A 17,313-nucleotide genomic window follows, 5' to 3' on the forward strand; every position below is an offset into this window, starting at 1 on the left:
GCTCCCCTGCACCCTGAGTTTGTGTCCCGGGCGACAGCCCATCTGGACCCAGGGGCGTGAGCTACGGTGTGGTGCAGCCCCCTCGTGCGGCCACTTGCCCATCAGGACGGGGCGCGATCGGGTTTGGGGGGCAGAGGGGTCAAAGAGGGCACCGGAGCCATGGAGAGAGGGGCGCGTGGGCCAGTGCCCGCAAGAGGGAGCGCAGGGATGGGTCAGGACAGAGCGGGCGCCGCATGCCTGGGCCGACAGCCCCAGCCCTCCCTCGGGGAGACCAAGCCCACCGCCACGGGGCTGCAGGCTCAGGTGGAGGAGAGAGTCCCAGGGAGCCAGAGACCCAGCGTTGAGAGAATCCAGTGGGGAAGGTACTTGCCTGGCTTGTGGCTGGCCTGGGTACAATCCAGCATAGCACACAGGGTGGAGGAGGGAAGGGGAGGAGAGGGGAGGGGAGGGGAGTGAAGGGAAAGGGAGGAGAGGGGAGTAAAAGGAAGGGAGGGGAGGGGAGTGGAGGGAAAGGGAGGGGGAGGAGGGGAGGGGAGGGGAGATGGTGGGAGGGGTTGGGGAAGGGTGGGGAGGGGGTAGGAAAAGGAAAGCCAGCCAGCCTGGACCCACCTCCTCTTAATACTCTGAGGGGAGGGGAGGGGGCAAAGGAGACCTAGGGGTGATCTTCAGCCAACCATACTAAGGGTTCGATGTGGGGGCCCGAGCACTGTGGTACAGGGGATAACCAGGGCCACAGCCAGCAGTGCCTGTGGGGTCACACGGTGCCACTGATCGACTCAAGATCAGCAGCTGGTCCCGGGCCCTAACCATTGCGCCACCTCTTTGGCCCCTCGGTTCCCTCTTCTCTAACAATGGCCGAAGCACACCCCTGGCCCCACAGCTCACTCCCCTCTTCTCTGAGAGCAGAAGTCATCTCAGGTATGCAGAGCTTTGCCTGCCAAGCTCTGGAGCTGCTGTCGACACCTCTACCCCCTCGGTCTGTGAGGAGATGGACCTCAGGGGGATGGGAAGGGGGGTGGTGGGCACCAGTGTGCGGTCCAGGTTCGGGAAGCTCGTAAACAGGAAAGTAAGGGGGCCCTGAGCCAGCTCCAGGCACCAGCAGGGACTCCACACCTCACAATCACAGATGATTCTTATCTAGTTCTGAGCCCCTTCAAGGGCCGGTCCCGGCTCCCAGGGACAATGGAAATGAATTTCTTTTTCCACACCCCGGGTAGATACTGACCGCCAGGCAGTTCTCCCTGCCCATGAGCACAGTTCTGGGTGTTAATGGTGGCTGCGGCCTCTCCCTAAAGGAACACCCACATCTCTCACACCCAGGGTGGGCAGGAGGGGCCCCGAGGAACACCCTGGGAGCACGTCCAGATGCACAGCCACTGTGAGAACTGACAGGAGTGAAGGGGAGTGAGGGCAAACACTGCAGAGCCCAAGGCGGCTGGAGACTATTGTAGGTGCAGAGAAAGCCCCCCACCAGCAGCTGATCACACACACACACACACACACACACACACACACACACACACCACCACCACCACCACCACCACCCCATCGTCACTGCAAAGAGGAGAGCCAGCGGCTGCCTCTAGGCCCATGGGGCTCCCGAGCTGAGGCCATGCAGATGTGCCCCACAGCTGGAAGGGCAAAGGAGAGACTCGCTCACACTGCGATGAAAGTGGATCTTTCCCTGGAGACCTTATCCCGGACCTCCACCCCATCACAGACACAGTCTCCGCACTCCTCTTTGCCCACATACACACCGCATCTACACACATCTCCCTACGCACATCACTGACACCGTGAGACTCTCTCCCCCCCATCCTAAAGACTGCTCTCCCCTTCCCATCAGCGACCGTCTACACCCTCCTCTCTCCTGCGACCCGTCTACACTCTCCTCCCCTTCCCATCAGCAACCATCTACACTCTCCATTCTCCTTCCCCATCAGACCCTCTCATAGCCCAGAGTGCGTCCCCGTGAGCACTGAGGAATGAGCTGCCGCCCGTTAGCCCTGACCCCTGGGAGCCAGAACAGGAACAAAGGCATGACGAGACCCAGCTCTTTCCACGGCTTCGTGCCCAGAGCCCCCCAGGAGCCTGACAGCACCCAGCTCCTACCCAACAGGGAGGCTTGCATCCCAGGCCCCCCAGTGGGGTCCCCCGGCCCCTTTCATTGTGAGCTGAGAACTCAGACCCCCAGTCCGCTTCACGCGAGATTCCTGCCCACTCTGGGGCGGAGCACCAATGTCGGGGAAGGCCGCACAGCCCTGTGCCAGGCCCCTGCGCTGGACCTTACTCCTGGCGGCAGCACAGGCTCAGCCAACCGTGGAGTGCACCCCAGGCCTGGCTGCATGCCCCGTGTCCCGCAACCATTTCCAGCCGGTGCTTATCTGCAACCACTTCCACGCTCCGAGCCCCCACCCAACCCAGCAGCCTGGGCAGTGCCCTGCCTGTGGCACTTACCAGGTGTGGCATCAGGAGGTCGGCCAGGTAGACGAAGGCGGCCCCGAGACTGAAGCCAACGGCCACTGGGAGAAAGGCAAAGGCTCCAAAGCCCCCCGACGTGGCCATCTCCACTGCTGGGGCCAAGAGAGACCAATAGGAAGCCGCCAGCATCACCTGCAAGAGCAGGGGGAGAAGTCGTTAGTCCAGCCACGAGCACGTGTCAACTGTCACACACAATGAATGGAGGGATTCATGCTAACCCTGCCCAGGCAGGCAGCAACTGAGGAAGCCCAGGGTGTAGCCAATCAAAATGCGAGAACAAGGTGTGGACCACGCCCCCTAGGAGAGCCCAAGTTGTAGCTGATCAAAATGCAAAAACAGGGGCTGGAGCAATAGCACAGCAGGTAGGGCATTTGCCTTCCATGCAGCCGACCTGGGTTCGACCCAGGTTCGATTCCCAGCATCCCATATGGTCCCCCAAGCACCGCCAGGGGTCATTCCTGAGTGCAGAGTCAGTAACCCCAGTGCATCGCTGGTGTGACCCAAAAAGCAAAAAAAAAAAAAAAAAACCTAAGTGTGTCGCCCAGGTTATAGCCAATCACAATGCGAGAACAAAGTGTGGCCCACGCCCCCCTGGGAAGAGCCCAGAATGTAGCCAATCAAAATGTGAGAACAAGGTATGGACAACGCCCCCTAGGAGGGCCCAGATTGTAGCCAATCAAAATGAGAGAACAGGGTGTGGACCACGCCCTGGGTACCCGTCAATCAAGAGAGACACTAGCACCTCCGACAAGGAGCCTTGGGAGGACCCTGGGAAACAGTTCTGGGGTCCCAGCGTCCAGCAGAACTGTGTATAAACGCGGGGGTAGGGGGTCAGACCCATGCAAGAACCCATCTCTGCAGCCTCTTCCTCGTGACAGCACTCGCCAGCGACATGCCAGGGTGCCAGGGCCCATGCCAGGGTGCATCCCTGCCGAGGCTGACGATGCCAAGAATTAGAAAGAAGCATCTTACACCATGCACTCTAGACTGGAACTTTGGGTAAACCCAACTCTGGCATGAAGTGAGTGCAAGTGTGCAGAAAGCTGCATGAATCAGGCCTCCTATAGCTTGATCCGATGGCATGATCCTGTGTAAACCACAGTGATGAGCTACCCACTGTTGGCTGAATTCTGCATTTAGCAGACTGCCCCCTGCACCAGGCCGCACCCTCCCAATCCCCCAGGTCTCTCAGGCATTGTCAGTGCAAGGCTGAGGGTAGAAGCTGCCTACTATCTACCAAGGGGACCAGCCGCCCTCTTCACCAGTGCTTGCCTTAGGGAACCAAGTACCACTCAGGTCCTGTAGGTCTACCCCAACTTGGCGTGACACACCGTCTGGTCACCCTAGTTCATGACCCAGACAAGGCCCGCAAGTCCATTCAGATGTCCATGTGTTGCATGAAGCAGGGTAGCCCTGAGAGGGACGATCCCAAATGAAAAAAGCCGGGGGCCAGAGTGATAGTACAGTGGGTAGGAAGCTTGCCTTGCACACAACCGATCCCGACCATCCCACAAGGTCCCCTGAGCACTGCCAGGACTGATTCCTGAGCACAGAGCCAGGAGTAAGCCCTGAGTACTGCTGGGTGTTGCTCCAAAACAAATGAAAAAGCCTCCAGACAGTTCCCAGAAGGACCACATAAGGCGGCCACTGGGGATGGGATCTAGTTCCAAGTCGTCCAGTCTCTAATTCAGTGGCCACCCCAGGGTCCACCGGGTCCTCTATGGGACACGTCTAGTGGTCACACTGGGGTGGGAGGGACCACAATGGGGTGAGCAGAGCTGGTGATACAAACGCACTGTCATCATCCCCCTCCCAGCCAAGAGGGAGCTGCCCCAGACCTCTCCCAAACCAGGAGACAGGCACCCTGGCTGCTCTCCCCAGTCTGCTGTCATCACTGCATCATCCCTCTGTGATGTCAGACCTCCCCCCTCACTGCTTCCACTCCTCCTGCAAGGAAGCTGAAGCTGGCTCCCCACCTCTCACCAGGAGGTCTCCCATCTCCCTGGAGGTGACAGCCTTGGAAACGAGCAAGCGTGGCTGACACATGACAGCATCGAGGTTTGTGTCAATGTTTATCTCACCGAGGAAAGGGGATGGGGGGGAGGCGGGGCCTCCGGATCGATCACCTCTTTGCACACACCAAGATTCACATGAGACCTCTGAGGCTGGCACCCCCACCGCCCTTGGCGGGTACATGTGGTTTTCCAGGGCTATTTGTAGAAGGAGAAATTGACTCTGGAAATTAGGAGGTCGCTGGCTGCAGGTCCCCAAAGCTAATAATCAATGACAGATTGAGGGATGCAAACAGAAAGGACCATTTCATCAATCCAGGAGGGGAGAGTTTCATTAAAGCCAGAGACAGCTCCAAGGTCTGGAGCACAGGCTTCAGACGCAGGAGCCCCGGCTGAAACCCCAGCGCCACATGATGCCCTGAGCACCACCAGGAGTGACCCCCAGCATGAGATGCGTCCCACCACTCTGCTCACCCCCCCCCAAAAAAAATCACTCACGAGTGGCTAAACATGCTGCAGAAACTAGTGAGCACCGATTCTCTGTGAGTCCAGTGAGTAGAATGTTCTCATTCCCAAGTGCTCACAAAAGAAACGCACCCTCACCCACCCACGCCCGCACCTGAGATGCGAGGACGTCTCACCCATGCTCACCCGCCCTGATTCCACCCACCCATCTTGACTCCACCAACCCCATCTTGGCTCCACCCACCCGTCCTCACTCCGCCCACTGACCTCAGCTCCACCTACCCTGGCTCCGCCCACCCCACCTTGACCCCACCCACCCATCCTGACTCCACCCACTCCACCCACCCTGTCTTGGCTCCACCCATCCTGACCCCGCCCACCCTGTCTTGGCTCCACCCACCTCATTTGGCTCCGCCTATAGGCAGAGCAGTGAATGGGCCAAAACTAATTCTGCTTTGCCTTAAAGAAACATGGAACACAACATCCACATCATCCACCAGGTCGTGGGACTGCCACAGGAACTAACCCCAAAGCTAACAGCATGCTCACCAGGTCAGTGCCCGGGGCCAAGCCACCCAGATCATGTGGCCTGTGGTCGACTTGGGGCCCTACCCCCAGCCCCCAGCCCCCCATGCAACCTTCCTATGGCTGCACCAGCCTCCCTGGGGAGTAGGTACCAGGTGGGGGAGGAGCAGCAGGGGAGAGGTAGGTCCTGGCCGAGGGACACAGGCTGCCTCCGGAGTGGGGGATAAGGAGGTACCAACCGGTTAGCAAATATTTACTATGGTCACGTGTACCATTACCACAACCGCAATCACTGCATCCACTGTCATGACATCCGCCATCGTGATACCCACTAGACATCCACGATCATGAGCTCCACTAACATGGTGTCCACTACATGGTGTCCACTATCAACACTGGCCACTAACATGGTCTCACGAAGAGCTATCTCACTGCCCTGCACCTCAGCCTCTGAGCTGTCTGCGCCCATCTCTGTGCTCAGCCCCCCTATCCTGGGCACCTCGGGTCTTCTTACTGTCTCCCTAGTTTCACCCGATCCAAAATCTGATTGGCTTTTTCATACAATAAGGAGCACACTTTCTTTCATTTAATTTGGTGTGGAGTGGGGGGTCATACCTGCCGTGTTTGAGGCTACTCATATAGCTCAGTCACTTCCAGCAGTTCTGGGGGGCCACACAGTGCTGGGAACAGACCCCAGGGTTCCATCCTGTAGGCCTGTCTGTGTTCCAAACCCTTGGAGCCATCTCTGCTTTTCATGTCTTTTAGTGCTAATACGACATTGACTGAATCATTCCAAATCCAAACATACCCATCACAGGGTAGGCTCCTTGGTGCAGATGGTCACTAGAGACATTCTCTAGTGTGCGGGTGGCTATGTGCGCATCACGATTATGCTGTCTGGGTAAATACCCAGGAGCATGACCTTAGGGTGAAGGGTAAAGCCTTCATCAGCCAGCCCCGCCTGGCTGGCTTGCCTAAAACACGCCCACAGGTATGTGGGTTCCAGGACTAAGACTCCAGGCCACAGAGAAGTTGGGCCATCCCTCCCCGCTTGAGGTCCTGGCTGTCACGCCCACAATCTGCCTCCAGGCACCATCTCAGCGCACCAATGGCCTTGGTCCAGAGACTCCCAATTGCATCCCAAAATGGATTAGCTCCCTCCAGAAATGTCTCTGGATCCCAACCATCTACAATCTTAGAATTCCAGAAGTGTTCCTCTCATGAATTCAAAGTGACCTCTCAGGATATTCAAAGTGAGCAACAGAAAATAAATGATCCAGCATCTGCCCCTGGCAGGCAGGCATGAATAGTGGTGGGAAAATTCGAGCAAACTATAATGCCCAAAAGTAGAGAGAGAGGAGGCTGGAGCGATAGAGCACAGCGGGTAGGGCGTTTGCCTTGCACGCAGCTGACCCGGGTTCGATCCCCAGCATCCCATATGGTCCCCTGAGCACAGCCAGGCGTAATTCCTGAGTGCAGAGCCAGGAGTAACCCCTGTGCATCACTGGATGTGACCCAAAAAGCAAAAAGAAAAAAAAAGTAGAGAGAGAGTATGGGGAAAATTGTCTGCCACAGAGGCAGGGTGAGGACTGGGATAGGGGTGGGGGGATAATTAATGGGGACAATGGTGATGGGGAATGTGCAGTGGTGGAGAGATGGGTGTTCAATCATTGTATGCCTGAAGCTCAAACCTGAAAGCTTTGCAACTGTACCTCACGGTCGTTCAATAAAAAGTAATGATAATAAATAAGTAAATAAATAAAACGCCCCCCACCAACTCACGCCCCTCTCCCTGGCGGGCAGTTCTGACCTGCGGGACCTGATGTTCCCACTCAGAGATGGCAGCAGGAAGCCGTGTATCTGATTAACCCGCAGTTACCCCCAAGAAGCAGCGCCTGGAGGGAGGAGGGGGTGCGCCCTGGCCCCAGCTCCCCAGCCCAGTCCTGGGCGAGATGTCCCTTTGTGACCCCGGCTAACAGGCACCCAGGCTTCCTGCAGCTGAGCCCATGGAAAAAGGCAAACGCGGGCCCCCCGGCGCGTCAGCCCCGCGCCTCAGAGTGGCCGGAGGATGGGCCGTCTTGCATCTCTTCCCGCCTTTGTCCACACAGCAGAGCGTGCTGCCTGGGATTGAGGATCCCGAAACCCACTGGCTCCTGCCAAAGACTCTGGGGCACGCGAAGGGATGGGTGGTCTAACCGGGGTCCTGAGTCGGGGCGGCAGCTCAGCCTCAGGGCTGACACCGGATGCAGAGCAGAGTCTTTAGCAAGAATGCTCCGGAAAGCTGCACACGATCCTCACGTCTGCCCAAACCCAAGGATGAACCTCGGGATGCATGAAACTTCACAGTCATCCCCAAAAGTCAGTCTCTTTCTCCTCCTCTCTCTCTCCCTCTCTTTCCCTCCCTCCCTGTCTCCTCTCTCTATCCCTCTCTCTCCTCCTCCCCTTCTCCCTCCCTCAGTCTCTTTATCCCTCTCTCCCTCTCTCTCACCCTCCCTCCCTCCCTCCTTCTCTCCTTTCCTCCCTCTCTCCCTCCCTCCCTCCTCCCCTCTCTCCTCCTCCCCCTCCCTCCCTAAGAGAGAGAGGTGCCCTACCCACTGTACTACCTCTCTCTGGCCCCGGGTGCCTTAAGCAGTTCTGGCCATTGCCACTTGTTTGCCCCTTCTCCAGGCCAGGCATGCAGAGAGACAGCTCCAAGGGGCATCTGCTGCCACAGCCCCCCTCCCCCCAACACCACCCACTCCCCGCTTTCGGGGAGACACCACTCAGGACAGCTCAGAAGTGACAACGGTGTGTGTGGGAGGGGGGGGGCGGGGGCAATCAGTGAGCCAGGCCTGTTCCTCCTGAAGCAGCCCTGGTGCCTGCAGCCCCAAGCCCTTGGGCAGCCCGGGGTAGCCAGAGCAGAAGGGAGCCCAGGGAGTCACTCAGCCCCTAGCCGAGCCGAGCCGTGGCCTGGCCAGTGCATGCGCATAGCGGGCAGGGCACTGGCCTCACACACCACGGGCCCCGGCTCCGTCCCCAAGTCCTGTTCAGGCACCAAAAGCAAAAACAATCCAAATAGAGCCAGCACCCCCCCGCCCACCACAGCCTGCTGTGAGAGCACAGGGCTGGGAACCAGAACCAGGCCACTGTCCCCACTCTGTGCTCTGAGCGAGAGGCATGTCTCCCCGCCCCCCCGCGCCCGGCTCCAGGGGTGCCCCTGATGACACGGCTTCTGAGCGGGAGCCTGGGAGTAAGAGGACAGCAGTGGGGACATCAGGGAGACCCGATAAGGCCAGGGACGCAGCCCCACCTGCACCCAGGCCCGTTGCTTAGCTCTGGCCCCTGTGCCCTCCTCGTGGGGAGAGTTTTACTTTAGGAGAGCCTGGAGGAAGAGCCGACAGGTATCCCTGACCTGTTTCTAAACCCCCAAAACATTCCAGAACAAAAACCTCAGGGCCAGGGGGCTGGAGGGATATAGCACAGTGGGGAGGGCATTTGCCTTGCACACGGTCAACCCGGGTTCAATTCCCTGCATCCCATACGGTCCCTCGAGCACCACCAGGAGAGTAATTCCTGAGTTCAGAGCCGGGAAGAACCCCTGAGCATCACCGGGTGGGACCCAAAAAGCAAAAAATAAAAAGCTCAGTGCCAGAGCAACAGGACAGCAGGGAGGGCGTTTGTCTCCTGGGTTCGATTCCTGGCACACCATAGGGTCCCCCAAACGCTGCCAGCAGTGATTCCTGAGTGCAGAGCCAGGAGTAATCCCTGAGCATCACCAGGTGTGAGTGACCCCAAAAAGAAAAAAATATACAGATCTTGGGTTCTAGGGCCCAGCCTGAAACAGGCCCTTGGCGCACAGACAGGATCGCCCCGAGACTGGCAGGGCCCAGAGCTGACCACTAATCACACGCAGGCCTGCGAGGCCGGCAGGAACAGACTGGCCCGTAACCAGCATCCACTCAGCACCCATGCCCTGTGACCCCAGGCTTCACTGCTGACACTCCAAGAGCAACACATTCCCGACAGGGAGGAACAATATGCAGGGGGCCTTCAAACTCACAGGCCGGTGACCATCTCTGAGTCCTCGGCCTGCCTGAACAAGTGCTGACACCCACCGAGAAGGTCCCTCCCTGGGGGCGACTCGGCTCAGCAAACATTCACGGAGCAACTGCCAGGCCCGAGAAGCCCCAGATGGCTGCATGGGACGCGGTCGGGCAGGGACACACTCACTTTGGATGCTGACAGGGTCCCCCCAAGCACCGCGGTGCTTGGGGGGACCCCAGAGCTCAGAGCCAGGAGGAGGCCCCTAGAACACACCACAAGTGGGCCCCATCTCCCCCCCCCCCAAAAAAATACTACATTGGGGCCAGGGCAATAGCGCAGCAGGGAGGGTGCTTGCCTTGCACACGGCTGACCTGGATTCTATCACCAACATCCCAGAGGGGCCCCTGAGTCCCACCAGGAATAATCCCTGAGCACAAAGCCAAGCGTCAGCCCTACACACTGCCAAGTGTGACCCTGAAGCCAAAACCAATATTCTTTTTCAAATTTTTTTTTCTTTTTGGGTCACACCCAGTGATGCACAGGAGTTATTCCTGGCTCTGCACTCAGGAATTAGTCCTGGTGGTGCTCAGGGGACCCTATGGGATGCTGGGAATCAAACCCGGGTCGGCCGCATGCAAGGCAAACGCCCTACCCACTGTGCTAATGCTCCAGCCCCCCAAAACCAACATTAATTATTAATAATTATTTAAAAAATAATAATTAGGGGCTGGAGCGATAGCACAGCGGGTAGGGCGTTTACCTTGCATGCCCGACCCGGGTTCGATTCCCAGCATCCCATAGGGTCCCCCGAGCACCGCCAGGACTAATTCCTGAGTGCATGAACCAGGAGTAACCCCTGTGCATCGCCGAGTGTGACCCAAAAAGGAAAAAAAAACAATAATAATAATTATTATTCTGAAGGTTTCTGCTGGGCTCATGCCCACAGACCTGAGGCTGGAGGGGAGCTTACTCCTGGAACCCACAAACCTCCCGAAATCATTGCCTCCAGGTAGACCCCGGAAGCAGGGGATGGGCACTCACAGCCAAACTCTCCACCAGCTGGGCACCAGGAGACGGTGAGCAGGACGCAGACGGCCATGGCACCCAGCCACCAAGCCGTCAGCACTTCTCAGCTCTGGCCTGGGGAGGCAACACACCAGCTGCACAGGCCCCTGGCACCCCCACACTGTGGGTACCCCAATCTGTCTGCTCTGGGCACTATGGGTGAGGAGAGAAGGAGCTGCCACCTCGGGAAGGGGGACCCAGCCCTTCTCCCACCTTTGGCTCTCCCTCCAGAGTGGAGTCGTTACCCCAAGCCCGGGCTGGGGGGCTCACGCCTGCCTCACAGGGGTGAACGGACGGTTTCCGGCAGGGATGCTAGTGTACCCCACGCCCGGCCCAGCACAGCAGCGCCCAGGCAAACGCCCGGCCAAGCAGGAAGGGAAGCCAGGCCCGCCAGGTGAAAATGCAGCCGGGGGTCTGCAGAGAGGCTCACTGGGCTGGTCCCCAGCATTGCCGGGATTCCTGAGCGTGATTCTACACCACCACTCGAAAACATGCCTCTCTGCACCAAAGCGATGGCAGGGAGCAAAGGGACTGGGCAAGGGCTAAAGAAAACTCAGGGCTCAGGGTGAGCCGAGGACCCAGCCCGGCCCTTCCTTCCCGGGAGCTGCCCCCCAACCACCCCACCAGTTGACAGAGGTCTAAAGTGAGTGGGGCACACCCCAGGCATGCAGAATGGTGGCTGTACGCCACCCTGGGGAGGAGGAGGGGAGAGGAAGGGGATGGGAGGGAGGAAGGGAGAAAGGAAGGGAGGGAGGGAGGGAGGGAGGGAGGGAGGGAGGGAGGGAGGGAGGAAGGAAGGGAGGAAGGAAGGGAGGAAGGGAGGAAAGGAGGGAGGGGATGGAGGGAGGGAGGGAGGAAAGGAGGGGAAGAGAGGAAGGAAGGAAGGAAGGAAGGAAGGAAGGAAGGAAGGAAGCAAGGAAGGAAGGAAGGAAGGAGGGAGGGAGGAAGGAAGGAGGGAGGGAGGAAGGAAAGAGAGAGGGAGGAAGGGAGGGAGGGATGGAGGGAGGAAGGGAGGAAGGAAAGAAAAGGGGGGAGGGAAGGAGGAGGGAAGGGAGGAGGGAAGGAAGGAAGGAAGGGGAGGGGGTTGAGGGAAGAACAGGGAGGAGGAGAGGAAGATTCCCATGAAGGCACAGGAGTGGGGCTTGAACCCAAGAGCCCCAGGTCACGCCAGAGGGTGAATGCCCCACGCCCAGCTCTGCGCCACGAAGAGGAGCTTGTAAACTTGATGCTCTGGCCAGCAGCGTGTGTCCCTGGCCCCATAAACAGGCACAGCCGCCCTCCCCAGGGGCCAGGTTGCTGCCCAGGGACCGTCGTGGACACGGGGGTCCGCACAGTGGATGGCCGCAGAAACCAGGCGGAGAGCCCGGCCGGCCTCCCTTCGCACAGTCACGATGTTCGTGTCCCCGGCGTCCCCGGGGCCCCCTGGCCTGAGCTCCCCTCACGCGAGGCAGACGGGGGAAGCATATCCTGCATGGCCACATCCTGGCAAGTTCATCATAATTAAATCGTGGGGAAATTTTCAAAGTGCCTCAGCACGGTAACGAGCTTACATTCAATTAGCCTCTTCCTTCATTGGGAGAATCAGGAAGACCGATTTCCTTACAGCGCAGAGCACGGGTGGGGTGGGGGGAGGTTCTTCCCGGGCCCTTCATTCCAAGGCTTCGACATAACAGCAGGGCCCAGAAACCAGGCTAGGGGAAGAGGCAGCCCCACCCCGAAGCACGCCCCGAATGCTCACAACGGGCTCGCTCAGCACCCACTGGCGGAACCCGGAGACGCTCGCCTTGCAGGCCAGGGAACCGGATTCCATCCGAACACCATCTGCGGTCCCCAGGCCCTGCCGGGAGTAAGCCTCAGCCTGAAAGCCAGAACAGTATCGAGTGCCAACCGCAGTTTGACACCCTGAACTTGGGAGCAGATCTAGTGGTGGCAAGAGCCACCTTCCAGCCCGGACTTCCAGAAGCTTCTAGCATGCAGGAGAAGAGAAGGAAGCGGCACTTAGAATCCAGGGGTGAGCACTGGGAGCAGCCCCCTAGGGGGCAGAGCGAGCACTGTCCAGTCCCTGGGGAGGGAAGGGTGGGCAAGCTCCGAGCAGCTGGTCAGAATGGACTGCCCACCTGCCCTCCACTCCAGGAGCTTTCCTGGTCCCTGCCAGGATGCCGGTTCTCTCCCGCAGGGAAGGAGTCCCGCCCCCCAGAAGCTCCCAGATATGAGGGTCCCTGTGGGCCTCCACACTAAGTTATGAAGTATAGGGGAGGCACAGAAACAGGGAGGGATGCTGGGGCTGTCTGAGGAAGCACAGGGCTACAGAGCCCTGTCCAGAGGCTTCTACCCCCTGCCCACTCGCCCGTCCATCCACCCATCCCTCCCTCCATCCATCCACCACCCACTCATCTATCCACCCAATCACCCACATACCACCACCACCCATGTAACCCTACACCTACCAACTCACCTATCCATCCATCCACCCACCCAATCAGCCATCCACCTATCTCCATCCATCTATCCACCTATCCCATCTATTCATCCACTCACTATCCACCCACCCAATCACCCATCCATCCACCCATGTGGCCACCCAGCTACCCATCTACTCACCATCAACCGTCCCGTTCGCCCATCCACATACTTTCCCATCCAATCACCCATCTCTCCTCCATCCATCCACCTGCCCACAGATCCATGCATCCACCATCGATCCACCGTCTCTCCACTCACTCACCCACCCACCTGCCCCCACCAATCGCCCATCATCCATCCAGTCATCCATCCCTCCATCCTCCATCCACCTACCCATGGACCAATTTATCTAATACCCGCCCAATCACCCATCAATTTACCTACTTACCCATGCACCCTGCACCCAATCACCCACCCACCTACCCACACACCAATCACCTACCCACACACCCAATCACCCACCCACCTACCCGCACACCCAATCACCCACCCACCTACCCGCACACCCAATCACCTACCCACCTACCCACACACCCAATCACCCACCCACCCATCCATCCACCCCTCCGTCCACCACCACCTCACCCAATCCCCCATCTGTCCATGCACCATGCACCAATCACCAGCCCACCTCTCTCCCCCTCCACCCACTCTCGGTTCCATCTGTGCCCCAGATGAAGTGCCCTGATCCCCTAGGGCGGGGAGGCTGGGCTCAGGGGAGGGATGCCAGGCCCCCTGGGCTGGGTTTTCCCTGTGAATCTGACAGGGAGGAAGCGCCTTTATTTGTTCACTACACAATTAAAAAAAAAAAGTGCCACTTCCTTCGCATCTATACCAATTTCTTTCTCAGGAAGATTGCAAAACCCATGCCCCCCTCCGCTGCCAGGATTTCTTGGCTTGCTTTGTTTATCCAAGTCTAAGACAGAGCCTGGGATGCCGGGGAGGAGGCGGGGGAGACGGTGCGGGGAGCAATGCCTCCCCCCCCTGCACCAAGCATCCCACGTTTCCTATTGCGTGCAAATAAACCCTCCGCTACAGGATTTCTCGGGAGGGTCAGCCGAGGCGGAGATGGGAAACACTGGAAAAACAGAAGGCAAAATCACCGAGTCACATCCTGAAGCCTGGGATTGCGGGGCCAGTGCTCCCTGTCGTTGGCTCAAAGACCCCCACCCCCACCCCCGCCAGCCCTCCAGGCCCCTTGGCGGCAGAGTCACGGTGCTGGGGTGCTGATTCAGACGCATAATCTGCTGAGCCCAGTGCCAGCAGGGTCTCCCCCCTGCGCCCTGCCTTCTCCCGGGCACTAATCCGCTTCCCCTGGTTCTCGAAGCGAACGGATAAGAGATTTTCCCCACACTCCCGAGCACTAACTCACTTAGCCCCTGGCTGTCGCCTCTGATTTCTGCTCAAGAGGAACAGGGCTGCCGAGAGAGCGAGAGGGCAGCGAGCAAACACTGCAGCAGGGAGAGAAGGCGAGCAGAGGCAGGCACGGGCGCAGGGGAGAGCCAAGACTCCCCTCGCCTCAGCACTGACCGCCGCCCCCCCCCCCCACCACCACTCGAGCTCCAGGCCTCGGCCCCCTTTGGGAGGATGTTTGCCAGTCTGGGGAAGCAGCTCACGGCCCAGAGCCAAAGTGAGAAAAGCGTGTGTGTGTGCGTGTGTGTGTGCGTGTGTGTGTGCATGTGCATGTACATGGGAGTTTGTGTCTGTGTACATGTGTGCACGTGTGCATGTATGTGTGTGTGCGTGTGCATGCAAGCGTGCACATGTGTACTGTATGTGTATGCGCATGTGTGTGCATGTGTGTGCAGACATGTGCATGCATGAGTGCGTGCGTGTCTGCATGTCTGTGTGCATGTGTGTGCATGTGTGTGTGCGTGTGTGTACTGCATGCGTGTATGCGCATGTGCACACGTATCTGTGTGCATGTGTGTCATGCGTGTGTGTGTGCGCATATGTATGTATCTGTGTTGGGTGCGGGAGTGGATTGAAAGCTGGGGAGGCGTTGCAGAGACAGTACAGAGGGCAGGGTGCGGGCCTTGCACGCGGCTGACCTGGGTTTGACATGTTTCCCCTGAGAAGGAAGTGGGGCCCGCTCAGGGGATGCAGAGCCCAGCTCCCATGACCCCGAGGCCAGTCCCACGCCTGGTGGCTTCCCTCCTCCCTCCTCCTTGTGCCCGACTGTCCACGGTCACCATGGAGGGCACAGCAGGAACGGCGTGTGCTTGCTTCCTGCTGCAGCAGAATCCCAACCTCCAACTGGGCACCCCCGCAGTCCAGCTGAAAGACTGGGCCCCAGTGAGGAAGCCTGAGGGCTAAGCTCAGGCCAATGAGATGTAAGCGGAGCTGACGGGCAGGACCAGCAGGGACTGGCCTTTCCCCCACCAGCCATTTACTCCCTGGAAGGCAGCCGTGATGGCCTGAGCTCCAGCAGCTCCTTTGGGCCAGAGGAAAAAAAAACTCCATTTTAGTGCAAAAGGTTGAGTTAAAAAAAAAAAAAGTTGGGAACCTGCCCCCTCCCACCCCCCCCACCCCCCCCTACCCCCCCCCCCAACCTAGAAGCTTGGGACCGACTTTCCCGAGCAGTATCTGGGCTGCCTCTGCAGTGGAGTCTGGGTGCAGCCACTGTTCTTTAGGGTGTCGGTTCCTCCCCATCAAACTGAATGCTGAGCAGAGTGGCAGGAAATATCAGCACCCCGACGACTAGCTGTAGGAGTCTGGTTGCCAAGGAGACCACCCGACCACACAGATTTCCAGAGCACAAACCCACTCACAGGAGTAAGACCTGATACACATGGAAGAGCGGCCCGGCCCCACGCCCCCTGCTCGATCCTGGTCCAGACCCCGAACACTCCCCCTGCCCCCCAGCCCCTGCTCTGACCAGCAGGGGTCTCCGGTTACACCACCCCAGGCCCCCAGGGGGTGCCCATGGCCCTCTGCCCTCCCAATTCCTGCCTCGGCTAGAGAGAAAGGAAAGGAAGGACACAGGCCCTGCAAGCAGGGACCCCAGCTCCAGTCCTGCCACGTTTCCAGGTGTCCCCCCACCCCGGCACCACCAGGAGTCACCCCGACAGAGCCAGGAGTCAGCCCGGAGTCAATATCAGGGGAGGCCCAAATCCCACCCCCAACCAGACCCACAACAAAAAAAGACACACACACACACACACAAAACCATGAAAACCAAGAAGTCCAGGTCCCTCGGTGGTGCTCCCAAAGGGAAGGCAGGGAGCTGAGAGCCAGAAGGGGCAGAACAAGTGGGAGTTGGCAACTAGAACACAGGTGCAGGCTGGTGTAGAACGCACGAGGCACGGCGGGTCTCTGCTCTGTCTCTGCCAGTCGCCCTGGGCTGAGGGACGGCACTGACACCCCCACACACACACACCCCATCCCCCAACTGGCTGTGTGTGAGCTTGGCCTCAGGAGGCCAGAACACTCCATCTGGGGCCCCAGGTTTCCTGGTTCAAAGCAATAAGCAGTCTTGGTTTTGGCTTTGGTTTTGGCTTTTATTCTTGGGCCCACACCTGGCGGGCAGTCCTCAGGGGTCACTCCAGGCTCTGCACCTGGGAATGACGCCTGGTGGTGCTCGAGGCCCCATACGGGATGCTGGGGATCGAACCCAGGTCAGCAAGGCACGCACTCTCCCCACTGTACTAATGCTCCGACCTAAAGCAGTTAAGTGTTGAGGGGGTGGAACAAGAGTCCAGCAGGGAGGGTTGCTCGCGGCTGACCTGGGATTGATCCCCAGCATCCCATGGTGTTCCCCGAGCACCCAAACAGTAAAGAGAGCGAGGGTCCTCTGACACACACTTATCTCTCGTGCGCTCTGGTTTCTCAATTCTCTCGATTCTCCACCCTGGTCACCAGGGCTGGTCCCCGCAGCCCCCACCCGCACCCCCCCAATCCCCATCACACTCTCTGCTCAGCCTCACTCCTGCCACAGTGCTCCCATCCCCGGCTTGCAGAACCTATACCAACTCCTGCTGGGGGGCCCAGCCCACCAACCCATCAGGGTCCAAGCATCCAGGGGTCCCCATCCTTCCAAGACCCCCTGTGATGCCCACTGCCCATCCCCCAACCGGAACGCCCACCTCTGCTCCAGGCACTGCCACCCGCTGACCCCTCTGCAGACATGGCGAGGGGAGGGGGGCTTCTCTTGCAGGGGTGACCCCGATTCTGTGCTGGGAGGGGCCCCCGGACAGGCAGCGGCCTGGTCTGCAGGGCGTCGCTTCCCCTGTCCTGGGAGTAAACAAAGGGGCATCTGCCAACAGCCACCCCCCACCCA

At 59.1% G+C, this 17,313-nt stretch overlaps 1 protein-coding gene across 1 annotated transcript in view; it reads right to left on the bottom strand.

The window, feature by feature from the left end:
- The window catches only part of SLC39A11 (solute carrier family 39 member 11), a gene marked incomplete at its 3' end in the record, with an annotated part of 92,156 nt that overhangs the window by 56,736 nt on the left and 18,107 nt on the right, over nucleotides 1-17,313 (bottom strand). Inside the window, exon 4 of the mRNA XM_056138399.1 lies at nucleotides 2,458-2,613. Coding sequence (XP_055994374.1) covers nucleotides 2,458-2,613 — 156 coding nt within the window. The remainder of the gene's footprint in view (nucleotides 1-2,457; nucleotides 2,614-17,313) is intronic.

The sequence above is a fragment of the Sorex fumeus genome, unplaced genomic scaffold, assembly GCF_029834395.1.
Source record: "Sorex fumeus unplaced genomic scaffold, SorFum_2.1 ptg000128l, whole genome shotgun sequence".
In the NCBI taxonomy this organism is placed as follows: domain Eukaryota; kingdom Metazoa; phylum Chordata; class Mammalia; order Eulipotyphla; family Soricidae; genus Sorex; species Sorex fumeus.